Here is a 27693-nt window from a genome sequence, read left to right on the forward strand (position 1 = left end):
TCTAGGATTAGAGCCTATTTATGGGGGCTTTTTGGGATTCCCTAGTAAACCAAACTTCCCCAAGACAATAACAGCAAGGATTCAGCATTCAGGCAGTGATAGCACCTTTCTGTAAAACTCCAAGTGAGACTGATTGCATGAGCATGAACTTTGCCCAATAAGTGTTTGTATTTGGGCCCATGTCAACACAAGTATGTAATAACAGCTGGATAAATTAGGCTCCAATAAAGTTAATTATTATTCTCATGCCAGTGTTTGTACCACGGGATCCACAGGACATACATGCTAAGGTCTGACCTCAAATCTTCATAGTGATTGACAGCCTGAGGACAAGGGAGGATGGCATTTCATGGGCGAATCATGACCTGGATTTTATCCAGTTTAATGGATAAAACACTGGTTTAAGTTACTGAGCTTTCACAGAGCAGGTGACTTTGGAATGAACACTGAATACATGACTGAAGACATGATCAGCATGGACAGGAATGAAGGCCACCAGCTCCAACTCTCACCTACAGCCACCACAGATCAGATAAACAGTCAAGGCCCTCCATGTCCTTTCCTAACAACCCCCAGGGCCAGGGTGCCTGTTTTACAGGTCTCAGCTGCACAAAGGTTTTAGCACATGGTTCACTAACTCAAGAGACTTGATCCTGTTTGATCTTTGATGATGCTATAAACACAGAAACAGCCAAACTCACACAATTCAGGCTCATTTTCCAGAGTCAAATCTTAATTTCTGATTACTAAAAAAATTAACACTGCAGAGGGAGCCACACCATGGTCCCCACATGGCATAAATCATCTCAACATAAGACAAAGAAGATTATAAACCTCTCTCTGGGGAAGGAACAAAAAACAAAGTACTCAAGTGCATGTTTCAGTCAATCTTTATCTTTTTCTCCATAAGTAAGCAAAGAGTTTACAGTGCAAGTTGATTTCCACAGAACAAGGATCAGACTCCAAACACCAAGAAACAAACAAAAAGGCTTCCAGAGGAACTCACAAAGAAACAAAGCAGAAAAGAGAGGACGGAAGAGATCATGAGAACCAGCAGATCCATGGGAGGGAAGAGGCAAAGCATGTGGGACACGGGAGGCCCCGTTCCAGCTGTGAGGTGCCAGTGCCATACAATCCATACAATCAGTCTGGCCCCACCAAATCACATTCTGATACATGAGATTCTCCAAGTGAAACAGAGCCCTCACCCCATTTACACCCAAACAGAGGTGGGGTCAGGATGGGAGTAGTGCTGGGTGGGTTGGAGATGAGAGACAGGTGGGGGAAAAACCTCTGTTTCACATATTTCTTGTCCTTCAGAAAACTGTTCCAGTTTTATTTCAGTTTCTACTGGCCTGGGACTCCATCCTCTTTCAGTGCCCAGAGGAGGAAACCCCCTGACTACAGGCCAGTGGGAGCCAGCAGCACACTGGAGCAGCTCTCTGGGAGAGGGTGGTCATGCTGCTAACCACTGCAGCTGCAAAGCTTAGGCCAGGGTTACAAGTCACAGAGTGTGTCACACTGTCCCTCTACTTAATGTAACAGACCTGTTTCCATGCAGTGATGCCACTGGGTCTAGCCTGTAGCAAACAGCTCATGGCCAGCAATCCTCCCAAGAGCCTGAATAAAAGAGCACCAAGGACTCTGCTTTGCTGGAAAGGGAAAGGTCTCAGTTCATGACAGGACCCCTTACATTTCATTGTCTAAAGACCACTTGGGTCTAAGACAGCAGCCCCTCCCAGGAGAACACAAAATTTGATTCAAATCCCAGGGTGTCTCCACTCACCAGTGTGTAACCCCATGATGTTGCCAAGCCAGCAACAGCAGATCTCCCAATTCCCATCCTGGCTTCCCAACATTTATGCATGCTTGGGACTCAATACATTCAAGATCCAGTAACTTGGTCAATAAGCAAAATGCCCTGAAAAATTAATCGTTGCCTCAGCACTCTCCACTCCCTACTGACATGGAGATGCTTTTCCTCCTACAACTTCCAAATTCCTCCTACAACTTCCCTGAGTGCCTCCCTCAAACCCTTGCCTTAACAGTAGTGTGCAAAAGACCCTTCTGCTCCCTGCATTGCATCAGCCTGCCAGACAAAGATGGAAGGACATGGTTCCTTTCAAACCCAGGTGACAGTGTCCTTTCAGCCAGTGGGAGAAGACTTGAAAGAGTTTAACAGTCAGGTCTCTTCTCCTTGCTCTCACTGAGCCAGTCCCTTCCTCCCTGTGTGCTCACATGGATTAAACAGGGCTTTCAAAAGTAAAGACAGGCTCCTTTGCAACAGCCCACCATGAAGGACAGGCTGCTGGGCCTGGAAACCAAGGAAAAACTTCTGAGCCACACCAACAAAATTTCTCAAGCAGCTTTTGAGGAAAGGACTAGGGAGATTCAGAACCAAGACACAAAGTTTTCCTTCAACATCTTCTCCTTTCATTTAGGTGGGAAAGACCTCCCTCTGTGCAACTGGGAGACACCAGGGAGACACCTGCAGCCAAAAAGGATGCTCTGGAAACTTTATGGAGCTCCATGGAAGTAACTGCAGTTTCCAAACCCTGTCTCCTGCAGGAATAGCAGCTTCTCCCTTTGCACCCAATTTACAGCTAGGCATTTTCAATTAAATGTTGACTCTGACCAGGGCAAGGACAGGGTCAGATTGGTTTCCAAACCACATCCAGAAGCAAAAGAGTAACAGAGGAGCTAAGAACAGTCTGATTTCTAGTGCAACCACAACAATGGACAATCCCTTAGATATCTTTAATTCAAGGTTCATAGTGAAGGGTGAGGGAAGAGAAGTGAGCTGGGGGGAGGGATGTCCAAGCAGATCCCAATTAAAGCTTTAAATGACAGGGAGGTAAATGAAGTGATTGTCCTTTTGGTCTCTCAGCTGGATGTGAAATGCAGGAATAGCTGTGATGAAGCAGCACGCCGCAGTCCTCAGATCCAGTGTATTTCTCTCAGTAGAGGTAAGTGCTCTCTTTAGACCCGTTGAATTTCAAACAGCTTAACATCTGTGTCATACCAGATTGGGGGATCCACATTCCTGAGAGAGAAAGACAAGAGCCACTTTACTCCCTGTGGCCAGTTGCATAGAATTCAAATCTCACAGCCATGATTATAGGAGCTGGCTGCACAGCATGCCTTCAGCTTTGCATAAAAGGAAATCACTGGTTGAGAGACAACATACCTTACAGGGATGACAGTATCTACATTCTGCAAAGCCAGAGCTTTGCATAAAATCTCTGCACCAGACCCTCTGGGCAGCTTTTCTATTCCCTGCTGCTGCCAGTTTCCAAACAAGCAGCACTTCCAGAATAACCCCCTGCATGTCACCCACTCAAACTTTTGGAGCAGCTGATTCATCCCAGTCTCTTCCAAAGGAACATCATCTTTCTATCCTGTGAATATTGAGATAACCCAGAGCTGGCTGAGTGCATGCAATTCTCTCTGTGGGCCTCCCAAAAGTCTGGAAAAGACCAAGAAAAGCTGCACCCAGCTGGTTTACCTCAAATAAATAACTCCCCACATGTAGGTGCGGAACCACATGGCAGTGCCTGAGTTTGCCTGGTACTTGCGGATGAGGATGGGGTGAGGCACTGGCAGCAGCCCCACCAAGGTGCCATGCTGCAGGAACTTGAGGATTTCAGACTCATCCGTGAGACCCCTGCCAAGAAACAGACCAGGAGCATCTTTAGCATGTCCCACAGACACCTCCAAAACTGCTGCAGCACGAAGGATCAGCCTAAACAAACAGTGACTGAGCTGTGGCCAAGTAGAACACAGGCCCTCCCCTCTGTAAACAGAGTGAAGGGATCAAACATGTTTGGCAAGGAAAGTAACAACTCTGCTGAGCCCAGGATGCTTTCAATTAAACTTTACACCATTTCCCTTAGGGAAATTCCCTCCAAATTCAAGCTCTGCCAACCTCATGTTGCTCCTTAAATACCACACAGCCCTTCCTCTCCAAAAATCTTACTTGTCAATGCAGATCTTCTCCACCTGAGGGACCAGCACCTGTAAGAGCCGCATGATTGTCTGCAGAGGAAGCTTTGACTTCCAAGACATCACCTGTAGGTAGGAAAGCAGCAGGAAAATCAGTATGCTGCATTAGCAGGTTTTTACAGCTGTCTTCACAATGTCTGCAACAAATGAAGTTCACAATAATCACAAAGGTGGTGGGTGAACTGAGTGCACAGGAGAAATACAATAATTCCGGGAGCACTAGAATTATGAGGCATCCAATGAGGCCAGTAGGGCATTGGTTTGAAACAGGTAAATAAAATATTTATTTGCAGATGTCAGTTTTGGATTAAAGTCCTGGAGCTTTGACCTCAAATGCCTGTGAGGAAATGCTGCTCTGGAAGAGCCTCTGATGGCAGGGAAGGGGCAGGGAGTGTGAGGCATTTCTGCCACAACTCTCTCATTATAAATTTCCTCTGTCCAGATGCCCTTACCCAGTCAGGAGTGGGAGTCCACTGTCCACTGGAGGATGCACTAGAGAGACGCCTTCGATCCCGCCGGGAATGTGATGCATCCTATCAATAAACATTATTTTTAACAAATAAAAACAAACACGTGCAAATCACACTTAAGAGTAAGAAATACAATCCATTTTCTGCTGATATTCTCCCCAGATTTTCTAGACCACTACTAGGAAAGACAGCTCAGCCTGTCCCTAGAACATGTCAAACTCACCCAACCTTCATTCACCAAACCCATGTGCTCTGACCCACAGAGTGGCAATATTTGATGAAGTTGGAGGACCCTGTGGAAGGTCACGGCTCCAGTCATCACTACTGACACTCTGCTGGAACAATCCACTGTGGCAGAGTTAAAACAGGACTGACAAGAGACTGTTCAGGCATGCTTCTTTCTTTTGGCACAGAGATTAAATAGCTAAAGACTACAGCTTTTTCAGAGATACTGAGTATCTCTGGGATTTTTTTGTGTCCATTCTGGAATATCTTAAAAGAGCATTTTTCCAAGGGTAGGCTCCCAGCAACTCCTACCTATTAACTCTTGCCTCTTGAGGAATGACATATTCAACCTCGCTTTCCATATTCATGGTGGGAAGGAGGGAAGAAAATAACCCTTTAAAATCACTGTTCACAGCACCAGCTAGCTAAAAGATTCTGGTAGAGCTCTCCATCCCAAAGGAGATGAAAAAGAACCAGCAGTAAGAACCTGAGTTGAAAACATCAGGATCAGGAGGTTTCATGGACATCCTCTGGCAATTCTGCACTCACTGCTCTGTCATAGTCTTCATGTTGGAGAAAGCTCACTCAGGTGTCTCAACTCTTGTGTCATAGCACAAACATGAAACACCCAGGATGATGCAACAGCCCTTGTGAACCACGTTGTGTCCCAGGGCACTGCACGTGTGCACACTGCCTTTAGTGCGATGCCCTTCTTCAATGGGCCAACTGACCTCTTCTTCTGACCCCTCATTTTTGTTCACTTCACACCCAGACCTTCCCTGCACAGCAGTGTCTGGCCTTACCCCACTCCAGGGCTCCCCATCACTCAAGGCTGCTGGTGGGTTTCCCTCTGGGGACAGCTGGGAAGCCTCAGGCTCCAGTGAACGCATGGTCCCATCCTCTGATACCTGGGACTTCTCTGTGAGCTTGTCAATCCCTGTGTTCAAAAGAGGAAAAGCTCAGACACACAAGTTAAATATGTCTAAAAGCAGAGGGCTCTTCACTATGCACGGACATCCTGTGTCTCTGCTGATATTGGAAAAGCTCCCCTTTCAACAGGAGAAGCAAGATTCAGCTTTGATTTCACAACCCCAAAGCAGTTTTTCTCTACAAAAATGCTCCCTGAGAAGAAGGAACACAGGTTCACATGGATAGAGTTAACCTGAGGCAAAAGGTCAAGATTAGGACAAATGGCCATGTGGACACTGAGTCTGAGAGGACAGAAACTCAAGGCAGTTTGTTTGTGATCAGCCTGGGCAAACTGATGTGAAACTCAGACTGAAAGCCAGTTAAGTTATTCACAAATGTAAACTCTTAATCTCTCCACACCCAGTGAAAGGGTGAGTCCACACCGTATCCCACAGAGAAAACAAACTTCTCTCCTGTCCAAAGGTAAACTAAAGATCACCTGGAGTAGCCACCAGACTGGTCTTCAGTGTCCCGGGTTCAGCAGGGGCAGCAGGGCGTGACCCTTCCATGGAGACCCCATCCTGGGAGTTGGTGCGAGAAATGGGTTCGGGGGTTTTCTTCTTGCGCTGCAGCCCCTTCTGGATGGACTGGGAGTCCGTGGGCAGGTTGGCCAGCTGGTGAAAGACATTTCGCTTGCGGATAACAGCATAGACCAAATTGGAGTTCCCTGGGAATCACAGCAACAGAACGAACAGAGAACTAAGGCTCAAAGAGCTCTGCCAACCCAGCACAGCTCGCTGGGTACACAAAGCCTCACTGCTCCCACCCACAAAGGCAGTGGCACAGGGAAGAAAGAGCAGAGCTCAATATCCTCTTATCCGTTACAAAGGAGTTTAGAAAATTCAGTGAAATCCTTCCTAGACTAGAAAGCTGTCAAGAAATGGCTTGTTGAGGGATATTCAAACAGCTGAGAAGAGAAAGGACAGTTTAAGCCACATATTAGCATCTATTTTGGAAGAAAGGGTTACTAGCCAAGGTTCAACGTTTTTCCATCTTCAAAAGAACTCACAAAACAAATCAGGGCATTTAATCTGAGGAGACACAAGTTTGAAATAACAAAGCCAAAAGGTCAGAATTCTTACTGTCTACAGGATAGCACAGAATTAAACCATCTTCTAATATAAAACACAAATTACACCCACAAACTACATCCATGGTTTTGGATTTGACAATTGCCACATGCAAGATTCCCATCAGGGAAGAATTGCCATTCTTGATTTGCAAGTTAAAGCAAAACACTAAATTTTGACCAGGTTGAGGGACCTTACTTTATTATTTATTTAGGTAAAAGACTGTCATGCTATTAAGAGGGAAAGTTATTTCCTGGAAAGTATCAAATATCAGAACTTTCTTTGGATGAGGTGGTTTGGTCTTCAGCCTCAGAGACCTGCCAAAGCAGAACTGAGAGGCACCTGAAAGTTGTTTTGTCCCACCACCTACACTGCTGAGCAACCTGAGCAGCTCCACAGCAACATCCAGCCAGTCACAATTTACATGTTACATACTCACTTTATGTTTCTTCTCACCCTCTGCAGGAGGGCTGAAGTATTAAAGCTGAGAATTAGATACTATCTCATTTTGCTCTACCCAAATCTGCCTGGGCCAGGACCCAATGCTGATTATCTAATAATCTAGCTTCTCAGTCCTATGTAGCTGATTTCTACACTTCTCACTGACTCTCATTTCCTTGGACTTCCTCTCAACTTCCATCTGACATTCTTCTTGGACTAAACTACTGCAAACCCACTAAATAAAGCAGTCTATTACCATCAAACTGGTACTGAATGATGTTGTTGAAAACTTCCAGCAAGAAGAAAACAAGATGGTGGTTCTGGACAGCAGAGAATAGGAACCAGGTGGTGGAAAAAGCCTCCAAGAGATGCAGTAACTTGTTAGCAGCCACCATGGAGAGAGATTTCAGGTATGGAGACACTGTGGAGGGAAAACAAATGAAAACTAGAGAAAGAACCAAGGTGTATTTATTCTCAAAAATACACCACTAAAAATGTTGCTTTTATGACTTTCCCACTCTTGCACTTCTGAGAAAGCCTCATGGAATAGCTGAGCCAAGCGGTTCCACAGAAACATTTCCAAATACAAAGCAAATGAAACAGAGATATTGCCTAGTAAATGGAAGCATTGCTGCTTTTGGAAGGTTTTGTTTAGTCTTACACTAATAACAGCACCTCTGCTGTGCCTTCTGAAAAGCTTCACAAGTGTAACCACCTGGGCACTCACCAAGGGAAGCAACACCACCGTGAGGAGATGGCACTCCCTGCTGGAAAGGGACAATACTGCTAACTACCCTCACCAAGCCTGCCAGCAAATGTCCTGCTGCCACCCCAGGGAGCTCCAGGACTCTGCTGTCCCTCCCTCTGCCCCATCTGACCATGCAGGCAGATCTTATCCAGAACAGGCTGGAAAGAATGAGTTTCCCGTAGCAGGCACTGGCCAGTGTTAGGGAACACAGGCAGGGGCACAGGGAGAGGGAGTGAGAGCACTGTGGGCTGTGGTTTCTCCCCACACGGTGCTCACCGTTCACAACGATGGTGAGCAGGCAGTCAAAGAGGGGCTGCAGCCGCTGGTGCCCGCTGGTGATGATCTTGTGAAAGACCTGTGGAAGGAAGGCGCTCTTGAGCAAGGCAGCACCTTACTGGAAGCATCCTCTCAACCAAAACCAGTGCCACCCCCACACTAATCGCTTCCTGACACCATTCCTTCCTAGGCAGGGCCCTGCACACTCCACAATTACACAGGTGGGGAAGGCTGCTCTCACTGCAGACTTGCACTCCAGGAGCACAAGCTTTCATTTACAAGGAATCCTTTGGGAATGTGACTAGGGCCCTATAACAATGCAAACAGAAACTGACTGTGAGCTGTTCCACAATGAATGTTCAGGCAGCCTGGGACAAAACCAAACCACCAGGAAGTAAGAGACACCTTAGAGACACCTCCAATAGACTTTGACTCTGAACCCTTATGAGAGCTGCTTGAAATACCACAGAACTAATAATTTTACATTTTATTTTAGTGCTAACTTCTAACTCAAATGTTTGCTCTATTTTTAACTATATCCTCAGACATGGAAAGATTCAAGTGCCTTGTAACCAGTGCAGACATTGGAAATCTTGGCCTTCCCACCTTTAGCTAGCATGTCTGCAGAGAAGTTCTAAGCATAATTAAAATGAAGAGATGATCTGAGATTAACAGAATGCAAGAGCAAAACACATAGTGTCAAGAGCAGTTATGGTGGGCAGATTTCTTTCTACTCCTTTTAATAGGAATCTCCTCTTGGAGATTTATCAGAAGCTGCTGAGAGATTCTTCTCTGGCAAATGAGAACATGACAGAAGGGAAGCACCTGAGACTCATATTGCAAAGCACTCAGCTGCTCACAGTCAGAGTTGTGGGCAGACTGAAAGGTCAATGAAACTTGCAGCAATCCAAAGCTGTAGGGCTGAGCTTGGTATTGCTGTTATCCGCATTGACAGATGTGCTCCACACACCTCTGGCTGCCTGGGACAGAGCCAGATCTCCTGCCTTCCCTACCAACAAGAGGGCATGTCCCACCCACTCATGACAGCAGTGCAGCACCATGAGGAGTCCTGTTCTTTGGGATCATATCATGCAGATGGATCTGCACCTTATGCATATGCACCCTGCCAGACACATCACCTCAGGTTAACAGTGTCCATCCCACACACTTCCTAGCTAGTGGGCTTTCAGTCTAGGGAGGGCAATTATTTGTGGAGCTAGGAGAGTTCAGGAAGTGCTGGGCTGTACTCACTATGATGAGCAGGTCTGCATGTGTCCCTGTGAAGACAGGGATGTCCATAGGCACTCGTACAGAATACGGCTTGTTCAGTCGCACCCCAAAGTTGCGCTCCCCACTGAGGAGCAGGAGGATAAAGACCCCAATGTGCATCAAGCCCACTCGTGCTGCAAGGAGAGAAAAAAACAGAAAAACACGTCACAGTGAGGCCAGTGGAACTCTGTGAGGGGCAGTGAGGAGAGAGGAGAAACACTGTGGGACTGATAAAAAACTGCACAGACAAAACCATCCTGATAAGGGACATCCCACACAGTGCTCCCTCATTGTCAGTACCAGTGTCCTTCCCAAGCAGATCTGTGTTCAGTCTTATCAGTGCTAAGTCTTGGATGCTTTTTTTTGTTATAATTTTAATGTAAACCCATCATTATTGTAGGGAAGATCTGACTACTTCACTACACAATAATGGAGTTATGCCTGATTTACTCCCATGGCAAGGGCAGATTGCTCATTTTTCCCTCTTCACTGGATCAGGGACACAATTTTCAACATGAGGACTCAAAATGTTAACACATGCTAAGGAAGGATCTCCCTTCCCTATATTGCAGGATAGATTGTGTCCTGCTTTTAGCCTCACACAAACATTAAAACCCAATTAACTGGACAACTCCAGTCCATGTCTGTAGAAGGTCAAGAACATGCACTCAAGATGTTGTCAAATGGTAGGGAGGAAGCATCTCAAAAACATTATAGCTCAACTGTCAAACACAAATCGTTCCAAATATTGAAAATAACCAACTTACACTGGTCTGCTCTGGCATCATTGAGAAAATACAAGATTGGGACAAGAATGTCCAGAACATCGCTGCTCTTCAGCACAAAGAAGAGGAATTTCTGGAAGAAAGGGGAGGATTTCAGACCTCATAAGCATATACCGTGCACCATGCACAGGACTTGGGACAGGCAGTCTCAAGCTAATCAATCCCTCAAGAACATTAGAAAGGCTGGTGTATGCACTACCTCATCAACTCCACTGTTATTTGTAGAGTTATAATGCCTGCTACAGAACCTGCTTCCAGCACAGACCTTCAGTAGCTGCAGCCCCTGTCCCAGGCTGTCCCTACAGCCAGACCCCCAGCCCCTGCATCAGTGGGGCTGATGATCACAGCACCCCAGAGCCACTGCCAACCACCCACCACAGCCCTTCACCAGGGCCTGGTCCAGCCACAGCCACAGCAGCCAAGCTGAGGTGAAGCTCAGCAAGAAGCAGATCCACACCTTGTTGAAGTCACAGAGTTTCCAGAAGAGGACAAGGAGTTCCTGATGGAATTGTATCTTCTTGGCAGAGTTTGGCAGGTAGGTCTGGACCAGTGGGTTTGATAACAAGCGAGCCACTCCTTTCAGGATGAACTGGAAATCCTGCCAACAGATCAGGAAAGAGACTGTGGTGGGCCCAGCGCTAATGCAATCAGCATGAAATCAAACAGGGCACAATGCAGGATGGGAACATGTTACCTCCTCCCGGTGTATCCTTGAGAGGTAATTCACAAACAGATTGTCTGGTCCAGGAGGCTGCATTCAAAGAAAAGAAGGGAAATGCTTACTGGCAACAAGGTGTATTCAGGAAGTTGAAGTATAATCACCACAGTCTCTCACTTCAGCTTTCTGCTCTGAATGATCCAGCTTTAAATGCAAGGAAACAGAGCACTGCATGGAACAGTAAAGTCAAGGACTTTTCACTTACATGCTCCTGATTCAAGTCAGTGACCAAAATCTAGTATTTTGGCCATGTATAGGTCTTTAGCGACTACAAGACTGAAGCAGGATTGGAAGAGAGAGAGCAGACTGCAAGGGGAGTAGCAGTGCTGGGTCCTACAGCTCAACATTCAATATAAGCAGGTGTGAGAGGACCCCAGTGAGTTCAGGAGAGCAGCAAATACATATTCCAGGATCACTTACATCCACATCATCCATGGCTGTGCCAGTGGTTGTGCCATCTACAGTGGGACTGGAACTGGTGGAGCTGTCATAGTCCAAGGTGACAATCAGCACCTGGGCCGCCTCCTCCACCAGTGGCTCACGGTAGTCAGAGAAAAGCAGGTGGTTGTAAGGAATCCCATAACCCACGGGGTCGTAGGCACAGACGACGTTCAGGAGTGAGGTGAAGAGTGGGAGTGCATGTCTGAGGAGGAGAAAATGCAAATGCTCTCAGAAGGCAGCAGCAGAAAATAAAGGCACTGCCTTGGAGGGGGACAGGTATATCTCTCCCCAGGAGTCTGGGACCATGAAAAAACACCATCATCTTCTCTAACCTGTGACAGCAGTCCATGACTGAGCAGCCCAGACCCCAGAGCACACACTCCAGCTCCCAGCTGGGGCTCCTGGACTACTGCTGAAAGGGGAGGGGAGGTGAAAAAGGCCACGTGGGCTCTCAGGGGAATCTTGTGCAAAATGTGAATATGGAAAAGGACCTCAAAGCTCTCTAGCCTCTGGAAAGACAAAACTGTATCTCTTCAGCCTCCAGCCGGGTTTGTGCTCCCCTACGCTGAGTGAGTGTCACCTGAGGAGCTGCAAGTCCCAGAGGTACAATGTCACTAGAGGGCGGCATCCATCAGCCACCAACACCATCATCCCCTTCCCCAAGGGAACAGGGTCTACAGCAGGGAACGGACCTGCCATAGGGCAGGGATCAATTATGCAGCAAACTCCAGTGGGCACCGTGCTCAGACTCTCCTTTTGCTGCTGAGGAACACTTCTCACTAAGCAGAAATATTATTGGGGTGTACATGAGACAGGAATGAAGTAAAAGAACAGCCCCTGGATGTTGGAGGTAACAAGTCCTATGGTTCCCTGTTACCAAAATACTCCATGGAACAGATTGGAAGGTATTTCTCCCCCTGGCACCCAGCCCCCCACCCTCTACCCTCACCTGTTTTCCGTAGAGCAGAAAAACTGCACCCAGGGGTTGGTGTTGCTGCTGTCTGAGGAGGGAGGCAGGTACATGGCCTCAGAGAAACAGGTCAGCAGTAGCTTCAGCAGCTCTGTCCTGGAAGGAGAAGTAAAGGCCTGGAGTCATTCAGGACTGGGCATAGGAAGCACAATCACCACAACAACACGTAAGGAAGGTTCAGTTCCATCCAGAAACTCTTGAGAGAAAGCTAAGCCCATTTCATTTTCTAAGCCATACTGCTATCACTGGGACACAGCTCAGCAGAATTGCTGCCTTACAAAAAAGAAATCCAGTACAGAGCTCCTTGGCATTTCCAGAACAGCAGTGTTTACCCAGTTCCTGCTGCAGACAGTCTGACTCCCATTTTATATTACAACAAGCTACTCAAAAGGTCAGCTGGGTTTTTTCCTGTGTTGCCAGTCCTGTTATCTCAGACAGGAGCAAGCAGAAAGCTCCTTGGGAATCATGGATACTCAAGGAGGCAAAGAGAGCTCATCTCCCCCAGATCTCCCTCTCCTGAGCCCAGTTTCTTTCCATTCTGCCTCAGCAGAAGCTCTTACCTATTCAAGTCATGGATGTAGTTGGGCTGTGGAGAATGAGCAAAGCCCACTCCTGCCTCCCAAATGTACTCACAGCTGTCAATGGAGTGGATATCTTCTGCTGTGTCCTGCGGGAGAAATAAGAGGTTGAATCACAGAAGGCAGGAGCCAGAATTGGCAGCAATGGTGGTATATCCAAGGCAGTTCAGCCCCTCTCTCTAGGAAATAACAGCAGAGAAGCATCCGGACAATTGAATTGTACAGAAGCCCCACCCCAGGCCTGAAAAAGCAGGTGTTGATGTCTTCAAACAGCTCAGCCTTTGCAAGCAAGGGATAAAACACAGGGATAGAAGTGCACAACGGAGGGAGCCCACATTTCCAGCCATAATTTTAGGGCTGACTTCACTGAAAATAAGAGTCAGTCCTGTGTCTCCTTTGCCCATTGTCTCACAGTTCTTCCTCTTTACTCAGTGGTACTTCAGCCAACATCCACCACGACCTGTATCTCTGGGGCCACATGCTGCTCTGCCATGAATATGAGGAGGTGGGAGCCATCTCTCTGCTCTTAAGCTACAGCCAGACCAAGCCCAGAGAGGGAAAGTCAGCTCAACAAAGACTACAGAGGCTGCAGGCAGCAGACGGGCAGCCAGCAGCATGGAACATAAATCATTCACAATCTCAGTGTCTAATTCCAGCTGCCCAGAACCCTGAAAAACCAGTCTGGCTGCTGGCAAGGGAAAAGTCGCAGGTGCAAGTGGTGGGGGGAAAACCCAGGAAAACCCACTGTCACCATGTCTTGTGCAATCCACCCCAGGTGACAGCATTAGACAGCAAGTTCATCTGTTTCAGCACCACTTACTCATAGCCCATGGGTAACTCTGCTCCAGCCTTGCCCCTTCAGCCCCAGATGACAGATTTCAACTCTCTTTCCACTACTCAGAAACTCCAAGCAATCAATTCAGTGCTCAGATTTGTCAAGGAAGTTTGCAGCCATCAAACACACCATGGTTTAGCGTGCTCATTTTTAGTTTGTGTCAGATCTATCCCAAAAAGAAGCACTGTTTTTTTTTTTTGTTTATAGACTGAACCTACAGAAAACACAAGAGTCACTGGCAGGGAGAAAGAAGGCAGGAGATGCACCACAATCTGTTCTTTGTCCTTAGCACATCTAGAAGGAGATCCTTTCCTCAGGAAATCCCTTTGAAGTACTGACAGTCATCATAAGGATCAGAACCTATTTAAATGTCTTTGCTGCCATGATACAAAGAGGGAGAAGAGGTGGAAAGACACAACAAAGACCATCTACTCATTCAGATCACAGCACACAGGAGCAGGCCAACAGCTGCTTCCTGCCCCAGACTGCACCAAACTGCCAGAGAAAGGAACAAGGTGCTAAAGGTCTCTGCTCTGCTGGCAACAACAGAAGAGCAACTGTTTGCCAGCAGAACCACCGTTTCCTGAGGGGTGAGCTGTAGTGTGGGGGTAGCTGTCAGCCACTCCATTTGAGACTCATCCCCAGAATATCTGTTTTAGAAGACACAAACACCATACCATGAATCCAAAATGATGATCAACATTACTCACTGTGGGCTCAAGCTCAACAAACCAGTATTTTCCTCCCTGCAGGCTTGCAGAAAGCTGCTGGGGTTTCCCAAGTCCCCTCCACCATGCAGCTAATCTGCCTCTATGCAGATAATCTCACAATTCAACTTCCAACTCACCACTGTGCTCCTCCGGTGGCTCTGCACAGTGAAGTCGGGACAGAAGAGCAGGTCTGTGACAGCCAGGAGCAACGACTCGGCCAGTGGTCGTGCATTTTCATCATCTTCATCTCCCTGAAGTCACAAACAGAAGAGCAGTGTCAGGTCAGGGTGAGCAAAGAGCACACAGTAACACCAGTATGCCACAGCACAAGAAGATACACTCCCCAAAAACACACGGGGAGGCAAGATATTACACAGGAACAGGAGGGAACAAAAGGAACAAAAACCCAGACAGTACAGGAAAGAAATTTCCCCATGGATGGTGATGACTAAACAGGAACAAGATTTTAATGACAGCAAACTGAGCAGACAGAGGCCTGAAGATGTAAGGGAAAAAGAAGAGTAGCACTGGGTACACCTTGCCACATGGCTTGGCTTTTGAAGACAAAAGGAAAGAGCAGCATTGACAGAGAAGAGGGGTTTACACTCGTGAAGGAGGGTGATTTGGATGGTGCACAGAGACAGCAATGGGGAGAAGCCAACCAGCAGCAATAAGGTGTAAAACGCCTCAAAGCTCTTTCTGCATGGGCTGCCCAGAACTGGAGGTCACAGAACAGGGTGAGGCTCCTTGCATTAGGCAAGGAGCTGCCCCAGCCTGCCACAGCAGGGTGAGCACGACAGCAGAGAGGATTGTGCCATCTCCAGCATTCAAAGAAATCTCTCCAAGCACGCATGGCTACTCCTCTGCAGCTGTTGCCATGGGAAACCTTGCCAGATCCTGCCTGTCAAAGAGCATCCTGCTTGGGAGGCCTTCCCACCACACACCGGTGCTGGAGGGAAAGGCGGAGAGCAGGAATGGCAGGAGCTTATCTACCTCAGCCAGGCCTCTGTCAGCCTGAGCACAACACACAGCTCTTCAATCACAGCAGGCAGCTATGGAGATAATGGTCTGTGTGGCTCTGAATCTGTCTCAGTGACAGCAGGGAGGACACCACAAACAGAGCCCGGATGTAAGAATAGGCACAGAGAGGATGGATGGAGCCAGCAAAGATGCTTTGACTTGTGCTCACAGTCAAGAGCACAAGAGGTGAAACAAGAACCATCAAGGTCCAAGGGGATTTCTTTTCCAAGAATGATTTTTGCTAAGAGTATCTTGACTGCCAGAAAAAATGTCCCTGCAGGCTGCAGGTACCATCTACATCCAAAATGATGACACACAACAAACCAGTAGATCTCAACACAATACAGACTCCCATTGAGGAGGGAGGAGCCATGGCTCCAGGGAGCTCTGCCATCCATCACTCCATCACAAAGCAGATCAAGGATAATCACAGAGATATTTACTAACGGTCTAGGCATACCATCATCTTCAGTTCCCAGACAGAAATCAGCCACCAGACAGCAAAGCTGTTGCCCCAGATTGTATGTGATCCTAGTTTTCCTAACACCTCAGGGCTGTATTTGTTATGCCAGCCTTACAGGTTAAATGTACTTGGTTCAATGACTGAGGACACTGAACCACAACAGCTCCACCCACACTCGGGGAGGGTCCCCTAACACAGCACACGTGGAATGGGCTGGATCACCTTGGGGTGACCCCACCACTCTTGAGGCTGAGAAACTCTTCTAGGTGCTGAACAAAGTGGAAAAACAGGAGTAACAGCAGCCTGGCTGGATCAGAGCACCAGGCACCCCTGCATGCTCCTTCCCAAAACAAGTTCCTCCATTGTTAAGCCTCTCCAGCACTCCCTGGCCCCTGCAGGCATGAAAGGATGGACAACCACCACCCTCCCAATCACACAAATTACAAAGCACGACTAGCAAAGACTTCCCTTTTCACCACCCAGAACTTCCTTTTGACATGCCCTCAGAAAAAGCAGGTTAGAGGTGATGGACAGACAGCAAGAGCTGCCAGTTTACACTGTACCAACCACTGCCAGCCCTTCATAACTGTCCCCAAAAACAGTGCACTGCAATTAGACTCAGGAGAACCACATTGTTCAGTACAGCCACACCAACCTGCAGATCAGAAACTCATAGGGGAGGGCTCTCTATGCACAGACCAGCTGCTGAGGGACCAAGCAGGCAAATACATACTCCTGGTATAACTCAGCTGTGCTCTCAGTGCTGCTATTCCTCCTATTTGCAGAAGATCCTAAAACACTTTTTCCTCCATCCCTTTTGGATGCAAAAGAGCACTATTGTGCTTGCTCCCCAGACAGAGGAATGTGGGGAAGCTGAGATACTCCCCAGGTTTATGCATGTCACTGACAGAGCCAGAAACAGGACCACTCTTTAACCACTCTTGCTCAGCTGTGGGCTCCATCTCCCAGGTTACGCCCTGGATAAAAGTGTATCACTCAGCTCATAAGCAGAGTATTCAGACATGATGCCAGGAGCTTATCTGGCACTGTTCACTTTAAATGTGACATTGTAAAATTAGTGCAAATGACACCCTGTTGCATTTTGAATTGAAACTTAAATCAACTGTAATTAATGGAACAAGGACATTTCAGTCTAAGAAAGTCATACAGCCTTCAGTACAGCTCTCATATTCATTAAGTTGTACTGGAGAAGCCCTTCCTCACATATCAGTGCTCTCCTACAGCTACACACACAAGTGAAACATTCAAAGATGCAGTAAGAACCAAAGGAAGGGAAAGAATTTAGAAAGTGCCACTTAATTTCTGACCACATAGAAATAACTGGAATAAAATTGCCCCCAAATACACATAGTGTCTTCGCACTGCAGCCTCCCCATCACCCTCCAGAAAGAATAAGTGACAAGAGACAGACCCCTCCTCGACCAGCCCCAGGGACAGTTGACCAGAAGAAACCTCTCCAGTCTGGATCCTCGAAGATGTAAGGCAGGATACGGGTGAGGAGCCGACAGCAGTTCAAGACAATTTGTCTTTCCTTCTCCGTGTGGCAGCCACTCTCTGCTCCCTGCACCAGCTTCTCCACAGCCTGAAGGAAACAAAACCAAGGGAGGCAGCATTAGCCTTGGCACAAGTTAACAAGAACAAGTCTGTCCTGCTAGTGATACTCTCACACAGACTTAGAAGCAGTTCTTGAAGTCCATTTTCTCTCAGTTTCATGGCACTGTTGCTGTTTGAAACTCTGTAAAAAACAGGGTTAATGATTTTAAACAGACCTTCTTGAATTTCTGCTGTTCCACTGCAAGAGACCTCAAATGCCAGAGCTAACCCATGCAGCACATGTGGTGCCATGTGAGACAGACAACCAAAGCACCAGAAGGCTCCTTCCAGCACTGCTCCATGCACTGGAAAGGGCAGGTGAGATTCATCAGCTGCAGCAAGTACCCGAGATCCAGGCAGGAAGAAGCAAGGCAGCAGCACTGTGCTGTACCATGTGAGGTGCTGGCAGGGGATGATCACACAGAAACACAGTCTGACAGTTCTGTCTGTGTGATTACAGCAGGGACCTCTCCTGACTCAGGAGGTGAGAGCTAAGCTGATGCCTGTGTGAGGTGTGCGGGTACAGCCTCCAGCAGCATCTGTCAAGGTCCTGCTGCAGAAGAGGGTGGTAGCCCAGGTTTCCCCACTGCCTCTGTGAAGAGCACTGCTGCTCTGGAAAGAGCTTCTGGGCTGAGACACTGTGGCCCATCCAGAGGCTGCTGCAACTGCCAGTGGAGGGTCACTGGGCTTTTCAGAATAGATGTGGGTCTCACCAGGCAGCAACCACAGCCACAGGAGGCAGCGACAGGAGATTTTACCCACAGATAGAAAAAAGCACTCTTCCCTCCATGGCTGCACCCACTTGCTCTTACTCTCTGATCCCAAGGGTAAAGAGAGGGGAAATGAAAGCCAAAACATTTAACAAGGATTCACCTTGCTGCTTTTTAATTCATGAGGTCATGTGTCCCTGCTTATTTTCACGGCAGACTGCCTGGGTCACTGACTCTGCCAGCCTGCGTCACTGCATTAATGGGTATTAAGTGCTGTTTGTACCAGCCTGTCACACACCAACTGAGCTGAACCATTTTATCAGGCACACTTATGACTGTACAGCCTGAATCTCCAGCCATGACTGTAAATGACATTTCTCCACAAACACACAGCATTTCTAAGTCCAGTGGCACATCGCACATGGCACAGGTCAGGGCCTTCAGTCTGGCAAAAGAACTGCTGAAGCCTTGTGGGCTCCTGTGACACTGATATCCCCGAGATCTACAGCTCATGGATAAACAGTTCTGCAGTCATAAGGCCTCCCAACACACCAACTTCCAGTAGGGAGAAGAGACCATATTTTAGTCTTGGTTTTTGAAAAAAGAAGACACGGAGTCAAAGGGATTACAGATCTCCTAAGCCCTTCTCTACTCCCAAATTGTTCATTGCCAGAAGCCAATACCAAGGGGGAAAAAACCATTGCAGCTTTCCTCATGTTCATATTTTTTCTCAAGTATTCACTACATGCCTGTGTCTACAATTCACAGTCAGAGGTACCTTCACGATGATTCACTTTCATTCACACGTTGTAGAGGAGGAAAGAAAAACAGGATGGCAGCAGCTATTTAAAACTGGAAAAATGCCATTCTAAATGTTTCAACTACAAATTCAAGGCTACTCTTGGCATGGCTCAGACCAGGAGCATTGTTAACACCTCCACTTTCCCAAGCAGAGTAGGTCTCAGGCTGTTGCTCATCAGCTTGACAATTTGCCAAACCTGGCAGGGTAGGAAATGCTGTTCAATGTCCCTGTGCTCCATACAAGCATGTTACGACACCAGAAGCAGCATCAGGAACGTTCTGTTATCTCAGCAGAAGGAAGAAAAGTCTTAAGATCTTCCTCCAACTTTATGCAGGCATTTGTGCAGTGACAGTCTGGGATCTCAGCTTGAAGCACACTGGTGCATGGTGAGGTGCAATTAGGTGCAGACAAGGAACAAGATGCTTCAGCCTCACCACAAATAGCCAGCATTGCTAGAAAGCCCCCTGAGAAAGAAGCAGTTTATAGAGCAAGACCCAAGAGGACAGAGTAAAACACAGGGAGGAGACAAGAGGAACAAAGCTCCAAATTGATCAAATGCCAGCCATGGTCTGTGCTAACCTATGAGAGGAAGGGTTGAGAATTACCCTCAGGAGGAGACAGGGACAATCAAGCACATTGTGTGGTACAAGGTACCTGTCAACTCCTGGAAACCACATTGCTGTTGATCCAGGGGCACCCCTGCTAGCACAGCTCTAAGAAATAAAACAACACCAAACTTACCTTGTAACACAAAGTTGCTAAATTTGAAGGCGATTCTTCTCTCACGGCTCGGATCTCTGCAGCTGGTACAAGGGCAAAGACATCCTGCACTGAAGTAGCTGTGTCTGCCCAGAACTGGTCCCAAAAGGCATCATCTGTGGCCTCCACAGGCTGTGGAGAGACAAATGTGTTTAGAGATGTAGAACTACCATTCCATAGGATCCAATCATCAGCAATTATGCCCGGCTTGGGAATGGGATGAGGCAAGAAGAGGTTCAATAAAACATAGTAGCTACAACTAATGGTTTTGTACATCAGCCCCTGTTTCCAGGGCTTTGGATGGTTTATCTCCCAAAATGAACATTCCTTCAGACATACAGGAGGCTTCATGTTTGTCTACAACTGCTGCAAGTAATCCAAGATCTTCACCACTGCACATGGGCCAGGCTGTCCTTGTGCACTCTGCCACCTTCAGAGCAAGCCAAGGAAGCCCTAAGTGTGCACTGGAATTACTTCTGTTGTAACCAAAATCTCGAGGAAGCAATCACTGACATCTCATTAGGGCATGAACAGACCCACAGAACTGACAGACCCACCTCAAAGCACTAACAGATAAAACGCAATTGATCTTTCAGAATCAAATATTTATAGAGAACTGGACTCAGTGCAGCCGGTAGCTGCCAAGGCTTTGTTCTTAAAAAGCACTAAGTGTGCCATTCAAAGAGGAGATGGAAGAAGGAGACCAAAGAAAACAATCCACTTCAAACCTGTGTCTCAGAAGCTCAGCCCAGTCCTGGGAACACACCTCTTTCCATTTAGATTTTCTGCTAATACTGCCAAGAATAGGCACTGCCCAAACACAGCTGGGAGTGCTCATCCCACCCTGGGGTCCACCTACAGGGGTGGGATAAATACAAACCTGTTTATGACAAGCAGTGTGAAAGAGATGGACCCATGACTGCAGTCAGAAGAGGAAAATTTGAGCTTTCCCACGAGTTTCAAGCAGCCATTGTGTGGGCACACTTGGCAGGCCAGAAGAGCTGCTCCTGAGCACCCCCAGTGCTTGGCTGGGGGTGAGGAGGAGCCTCCCGCCAGCACCAGCTCCAAAGCAAACAGCAGCGCTCACCTTAGTGATAATCAGCACCACTGGGTGGGTCTTGCACGTCAGATATGAAAGGGACAAAAATATGATTGTGTGTTTAATTCAAACAACTCCTGCCCACTCCCAGATCTGCTGTAGAAGGCAGAAAATTTGCCCAGCTCTGTGCTGTGTCTAAATGCAGCTCAGATGCCACTCACGGGAGAACAGGTCATTCACAACTCTGACACAGGGAAGTGCTGCAATGCCCTGTTCACTGTCACCGCCTGAACTAACAGCCCCAGCCCATGGGCATGGGATGTGTCACCACCACCAAAGGCAAAAAAGTGAGAGGGGCCAGCTACCCCAGACCTGTACAGCAGGTTATTGCCCTGCAGGTCTTTGCCTTAATGCTTCAGTGCTGCTGGTCCTAGTCCTCCCAGTCGTGCAATGAACCAGCCCAAGCAACTCCCCAGTCTTTAAAAACAAAACCAGAAAAAACCCCATGTGTGCTCAGACATCTTATTTGATCAAACATCAAATAACTCAGCCCTAGTGTTGAAAACCTAACTTTATCACCTGGACACCAAAGTAAGATCCCACCAAACCTCTTCCCAAGGGAAGAGCAACTTTTTCCAAATGGTTCAAGATCACAGATCCTCAGAGGGGATCTGCAGGAATGATCCAACCCAATATTCACAGCCTGACTTTCAGGTGAGCATGTGAAGGATCTGAGCTCTTTGTAACCTGGACATGAAACACTTAAATGGAAGGAAAGCTATTTTGCACATCTCATCTCTAACTGTTCTCCTCAAAAAGAGCCAAGTATTTGGAAATCCGATCTATGTCATGCATGAAATACCCTACAAAGCCTACACCCCATTTCAAACCACACACCTCATGTAGAACTGCCACATGTACATCCTGGCCGCCTGCCACAGCCACTCCCACTGACAACAGCAAGCAGAAATTGCTGCTAATTGGGCATCATGCATAAATAATGCCTTCACTCTCCTCTAGAGGGGAAGCAGAAAAACATTTCCCTCCAGCAGACACCGATCCTTTCACCTCCCACTAGCCTGAGGCCTCCTCAGAGGTTGAACAGCCGCTGTTTTACAGACACAGCACAACATGGATTGAGGAACTCTGACTGCAGCCCCTTGGAGGAGGGAAGCACAGGGGTGATTCCCTGAGCTGCAGCGTTGGATGTAGAGCAGCGTTCATGTCTCATCTGCCATCCTGGCAACCAGATTACGTTAAAACACCGCTACCTTGCATTTTTAATAGCTGCAGCATATCAGCTCTTCATCAACAAATGGTATTCCATGTACAATCCTGGGACGTGGATTCGGTACTGAGTCACTCACATCCCCACTGCCCCCCTGTTTTAATTACCAGCCTGTCGTCATGAAGCTACTCAATCCACGTAATATTTGTCCCCTTGATAGAACATTACTGGCTGTTTTTAAGCTGATTGTACTCTGCATGCAGCATCTCTGGGGATCTAAATATCCATTTCCTCAGCTGAGCTCACCCAACAGACTGTATCCAGCCCCACAGAGGAAAGAAATACAGAGACCTAGATCAGCCTTGTTCACCAGCCAGGAATATCTTCATTTGGAAATGTCAAGATTTAAGTACAAATGTTGGTACAGCACACGCTGCAGTCACAAATCCCAGAGGACCCCTAGCCTTGACAGTGCTTAAATCAGAGAGCTTACAAGGAGCTGAATCCTCAGCACAGGTAAGAAAGAGCCTCATGTTCCTCCAGCATAGTGCAGACAGCCAGCTTTGCACCAGCAGAGCAGTGAGAGTGAGAACTGAAGAATCAGTAGCTTGACTCTACTCTGGAAACACATCTGGCACATCTGGAGAGCAAAGGAAATTCCTGACCCACACACACCTCATGATAGAGGCTGCTGAAGGTACAGAGCTGACTGGCAGAGAGAGACTGATGCCCAAACCAAGCTCCACACCAAAGGGGTGAGGGAACTGTAGAGCAGAGTGGTGCTGAGGACACAGTGGGCAGATCCAAGGTGATGTGACAGAGCAGACAAAGAGGGAGACTTCTGCCTTCACTAAAGACCTCCCACCTGCACGCCAGCCAAACAAAGGTAAAACCAGTCATTCTGGACACCTCCGTTCTTTGTTTTTCACTAGTTGTAAATGTTGTGTTTCAGGTTCTTTGAAGCACACCACACACACACTGCAGGAGTTAGGAAAGGAAGACACTTCATTCACAAGGCTCATGCCAGTTACTGAGCAGAGAATCACAGCCTGAGCAGGCAATCCCCAGGCAAACAGGATACCTCACAGGAAACAGGAAAACAGCGACAGCCTGACCATGTCCTAAAAACAGGAAAAGCTCCCAAGGCACAGTCTCCCCTATTTGTTACTTGTTATTTGTTTTATGTCCTCAGCCTGACACCAGCACCATCTTCACTTTCTCTTTTAGACACAGCTCCTCACAAACTCTGGCTCTGTGTGTGTGTGTGTGTACCTCCTCCCAACCAAGAGCTCTCTGCACTTACAACTCAAATCAAATGTCCATTCCTAACAATTCCTCCAACAGGCCCCCACTGGAGGGCTGTCCTAAAACTAATTCTAAGGTTGCTACAGACCATCAGCAGAGAACCAAGGGACAAGCAGCCACTAGCTTTGCCCAGTGTGTTCTCTTTTCACTTCTTGCCAACACACCAACTAGGCATCCCACCAGCCAAGGCAGCAACCCTTTGGAGCAGGGGCTCTCCTTTTTCTGGGGCTCAAGAGCAGAGCAAGTCCCTCATCCCTGCCCTGTCCTGCAGAAGCTCAGGTGATGTGTTACAGCAGTTGCTCCTTTCACCCCAAATGTGGCAGAACTGTGGTGTGTAATGACCATTCACACAGCACCTGATTGAGCTTTAGATCAGGTAACCCTGCAGGGCCAGGGATTAGTTTGAGGTAATTCACATATCTTTGTAGTACCTGTATCTGAGCCACTGTGCAAAAGGAAAGCCTGGGGACAGACTTATTCAAAATATAAATAACTACTAAGATTTTATCCCTCTTGCCAAGGACAGCACCTCTACACAGGCTTCAGAGCAATAATATTCTTTTTTTCTATAGGATCTTTGCAGTCAGCAGTGCAGAATCAATGAGAGACTTCAAGTCTACCACCAGCTCTTCACTCTCACAGCAGAGACAGCGTTGCAAAGCAAACCGGAAAATGGGATTTGTAGAAATCTGGCAGGGAAAGCCCAGGACAAGTCAGCTGTGTGAAGTGTTAGTTACAGCTTTGCTTTTGATCAACCTGAGACTCTTGGACAGCTGAGTCGAGCTTGAACACCGTAAGAAATGGTCTGCCAGGGACCAACTCTTCTCCAAGCAACAAGATGTGCTTTTATTAGACTCAAGCTAACAGCCCATTGTACTCCTGGATTTCCACACCAGGAAAAAGGAAAGGACTGGGGTTTGTCCCTCATGTTTGATTTTTTTCTGTCACTTTAAAAACAGAGGCATAGCTCCCATTAAAATCTCCCAAGCTGGTAGACAAGATCAAAAATTCTTATCTTCCGTCTGGTTGCTGGCAGGAACCCCAGCTGATTGGGAAAAGAAAAGGTGGTTCCTCAGCAGTTAAAGCTCCCAGACCAGTTCCCTGCAGTTGACCAGCCCTGACAAACTGTCATATCCACAATCCATGTTTCCCTTCATCTGTTAAATAGGCTGCACTTTTATGAGCAATTTGGGAGGGCTCACACATGCTCTATTATGAAGCACATCTGTTTTATTATCAAAGGGATGGGCCCTACCAGTATAATGTGTGCAGTGTAATGTACTATATACATACAATATAAAAATCCTAAAGACCATTTCTCCATGTGTGACTATAAATATACATCTGTGGCATAAGTTAATCTCTTCCTTCTGGTAATACTGCCCTTTTTAATCACTGAAATAATTCTGAAGTGATTTTTCTTTTTTAACGCTCTTACACCTTCAGAGTTTCTCTTTGGCAGTTAAAAAAATCAATTAAGTAAATTCCATTTGCATCCAGACTTGGTTCCACTTTCAAGTTCTGGGCTCCACATGTGCTGTGAGCATTAGAGTGTTATATTCCTTACAGATTTATTTAATTTTTTTTAAATGCTCACATGGGAACACTTGTTTTTTAATTAAGAAAAGCCTGGAGATTATCAAAACTTGTTTTTAAGAAAAAAATTAAATCTGTGCCAACTCTATACCTTCACCAAAGAGTGAAAAGTGACTTCTGCTCAACCACTTCCTCCCACCAGAGCCACAGGAACATCTCACAGGCATTCTGAGCTCAGAGTTCTAATAGCTCGGAAGGATTTGGCTCTGTCCATGACTGCAGCCTGGTTTTGGATGCAGGATCCCATGGACCAGGAGGGTTTGCTGCTGGTGAGAGATCAGAAGGCTCCAGGAGGGCCCAGTCACGCGTTCTGCACAAGCAAACACCGGTGCCCTTCTACAGAATGTAAATATGGGAGCGCCAACACCCCACCCCTTTCCACAGGTAGTCAGTCTCACCTAGACCACAGACACGTGAAATGAATCCAGCCAAGAATGAAGCTTTTGCTCCTTCCTTTTTATTCTGGGCCCCAGTGAACATTCTTCCCTTACATGGGTCGATAAACCAGGGGAGGAGAGGCTGCTGATCCAAGGGATTGCCTCATACAGGATTTTCTTTGTGAACAGTAGACTGGGCAGAGCCCTTTAAGCCTGATTTACCACCCCCCAATCTCACTTTAAAAGCACATTTCCCCATGAAGGAAGGAGAGCCCAAAGCAGAGGATACTCTGAACCATTTGGCATGCAGAAGAGACTTTGGAAGACTCCCTTAAAATATTGATTCCCCCACTTCTCTGTTTACTTACATTCACAACTAGTGGTTTTAAAGAATATATTCACAAAAGCCATTCTTTAGCTATGGAGAGAAATGTGATACTGCTTTAGAAAGTATAAACGTGGTTTTTTCCAGGCTCTTCCACAGCCTTATCCATCTATAATTCAATTCCCAGTGGTAGCCTGTCTCTTGAGTTTGCACAGATTTTCTCTTACCACCCTTTACCCCTCTGCATCCATACCCTTTTCTTGTGAATTCATTCCCCATCATTAACTATCTTTCTGCCATCTCCCCCACGTTTTCTTGGCAGCTGTTATTGCCTCACTTCTAAAGGTGGATCATAACAGCTGTTCTCCATTGTAGCTCAGAAGAACCTGAGATGTGACTTCTCAATAGAGAAAAAACCTTCTGCTCCTTAGACAGAAGGACAGGCTACTATTTTTTCTGCCAGTGTGCTGCTGCTACTGGGCACTCCACTTAAAACAAAAATTAAGGAAGCTCCCAGGACAGGCACAACATATGTTAGACCTTTAGGCAGCCACTCTCCCTTCACACAGCCCTGACTTTCATTTAACTCCTTCTCCTCCTCAGCCTGCAGAAATAAACCATTATTTCACCGCTCACAGATGGAAACCTCTGCTGCAAACAGCACAATTGCCCAAAACCCCTTTCCATCTCCTATTACCTTAAACACAGGGCATGATTCTCCACTCATTAGCACGGGGATGGGGGAAAGGATTCAGAAAAGGGAGCAGTGGCGAACCGTGTGATGTAAACCCGCAAGCTGAATCCATCAGGAGCTGTGGGCATCCCTCATGACAGCAGCGTCTGCTACAAGAGATCACCAGCGGCGGTGACAGGCCCTGGCCAGGTCTGAGGACGAGCCGGGGCCCCTCCACACACCGATAACACGGTGATGGGTCTGCCCCGAGCCTCACCGGCCTTCGGGCACGGCCTCGCCGCGTAACCTGCCCAGGGCCGGCCGTGAGTGCAGCCCCGGCCCCGCAAACAGGACCCGCCCGGGCCGGGCACAGGAGCGCCGGGGGCAGGGCCGGCTGTGAGCAGCCCCCGCGGTTCCCGAAATGGCGCGGCCCCCTCGCCCCCCGCCCGAGATGGCGGCCCTCACCTGCGTCTTGGTGGTGAGCTGGATCACCGCCTTCCTGAAGTTGAGCTTGGAGTCGGCGCTGCCCATGGTGCGGCCCGGCGGGGGCAGGGCCGGGCAGGGCTGTCCCCTCACGCCGCCGTTTCTGGGGCCGCCGCTGACGCCACCGCCATCCCCGTGCCCGCGGCTCCCGCTGCCTCCCTCCTCCTCCTCCTCCTCCTCCTCCTCCCGCTGTCAAACTGGGGCTCGCCGGTCCCGGCCCTCCCCGCCCTCCTCTCCGCCCGCGGCTCCTCCTCCGCCAGCTCTCCATCCCTCCATCCCGCCCCGCCGCCTCCCCTTTTCCCACCTGCTCGTGTCATCCGCCCGCCGCTTCCCTCTTTCCTTCTCTCCCTGCTCTTCGCAGCCGCTTCCCTCCGTCCCCTTCCCTCCCACGCTGCTCCCCACAGACCCTGCCTGATCTCCCCTCACGGCAGAGCACGGCTTTTCTCCTTCCTCGCTATTCCCTCCTCCCTGCCCTCCCTCCACCTTCTGGCCTGTTCTTTCCTGCACAGCCCTTCTCTTCTGCTCCATCCTTTGCCTTATCCCTGCATCAAGTTCCTCTGCTGCCAAGTCACCGCTTCTCCCCTTTCCTTGCCCTTTCCCCCCCTCCTCTGCCCGCAGCCTTTGTCCCCAGGAGCTCCTTTGCCAGGCCCAGGCCCAGTGACAGCTCTGTCAGACCTTCACCAGCCCCTCTTGGACGCTGGGCCCAAGCCCAGATGGTGCAGAGGCGCAGGGAGGATCCAGGACAAGAGCCAAATCCAGTCTGTCCCTGGCTGGATCCAGGACAACAGCCAA

The 27693-nt window shown here is 48.0% G+C and overlaps 1 protein-coding gene across 1 annotated transcript; it reads right to left on the reverse strand.

Annotated features, from left to right (window-relative positions):
- Positions 1-874: 874 nt before the first annotated feature.
- Positions 875-27051, reverse strand: HID1 (HID1 domain containing). The gene is made up of 19 exons (XM_083874366.1): positions 26884-27051; positions 19858-20007; positions 17423-17593; positions 14645-14758; positions 12945-13051; positions 12364-12480; positions 11394-11616; positions 10950-11006; positions 10713-10853; positions 10238-10328; positions 9453-9604; positions 8202-8280; positions 7434-7598; positions 6106-6333; positions 5501-5634; positions 4455-4535; positions 3977-4068; positions 3506-3664; positions 875-3043 (listed from the first exon to the last, which is right to left on the reverse strand). The coding sequence occupies exons 1-19, from the start codon at positions 26947-26949 to the stop codon at positions 2980-2982; spliced, it is 2391 nt and encodes a 796-aa protein (XP_083730492.1). The 5' UTR covers positions 26950-27051; the 3' UTR covers positions 875-2979.
- Positions 27052-27693: the final 642 nt, after the last annotated feature.

Source organism: Zosterops lateralis (genome assembly GCF_965231275.1).
Source record: "Zosterops lateralis genome assembly, chromosome: 18".
Lineage (NCBI taxonomy): Eukaryota > Metazoa > Chordata > Aves > Passeriformes > Zosteropidae > Zosterops > Zosterops lateralis.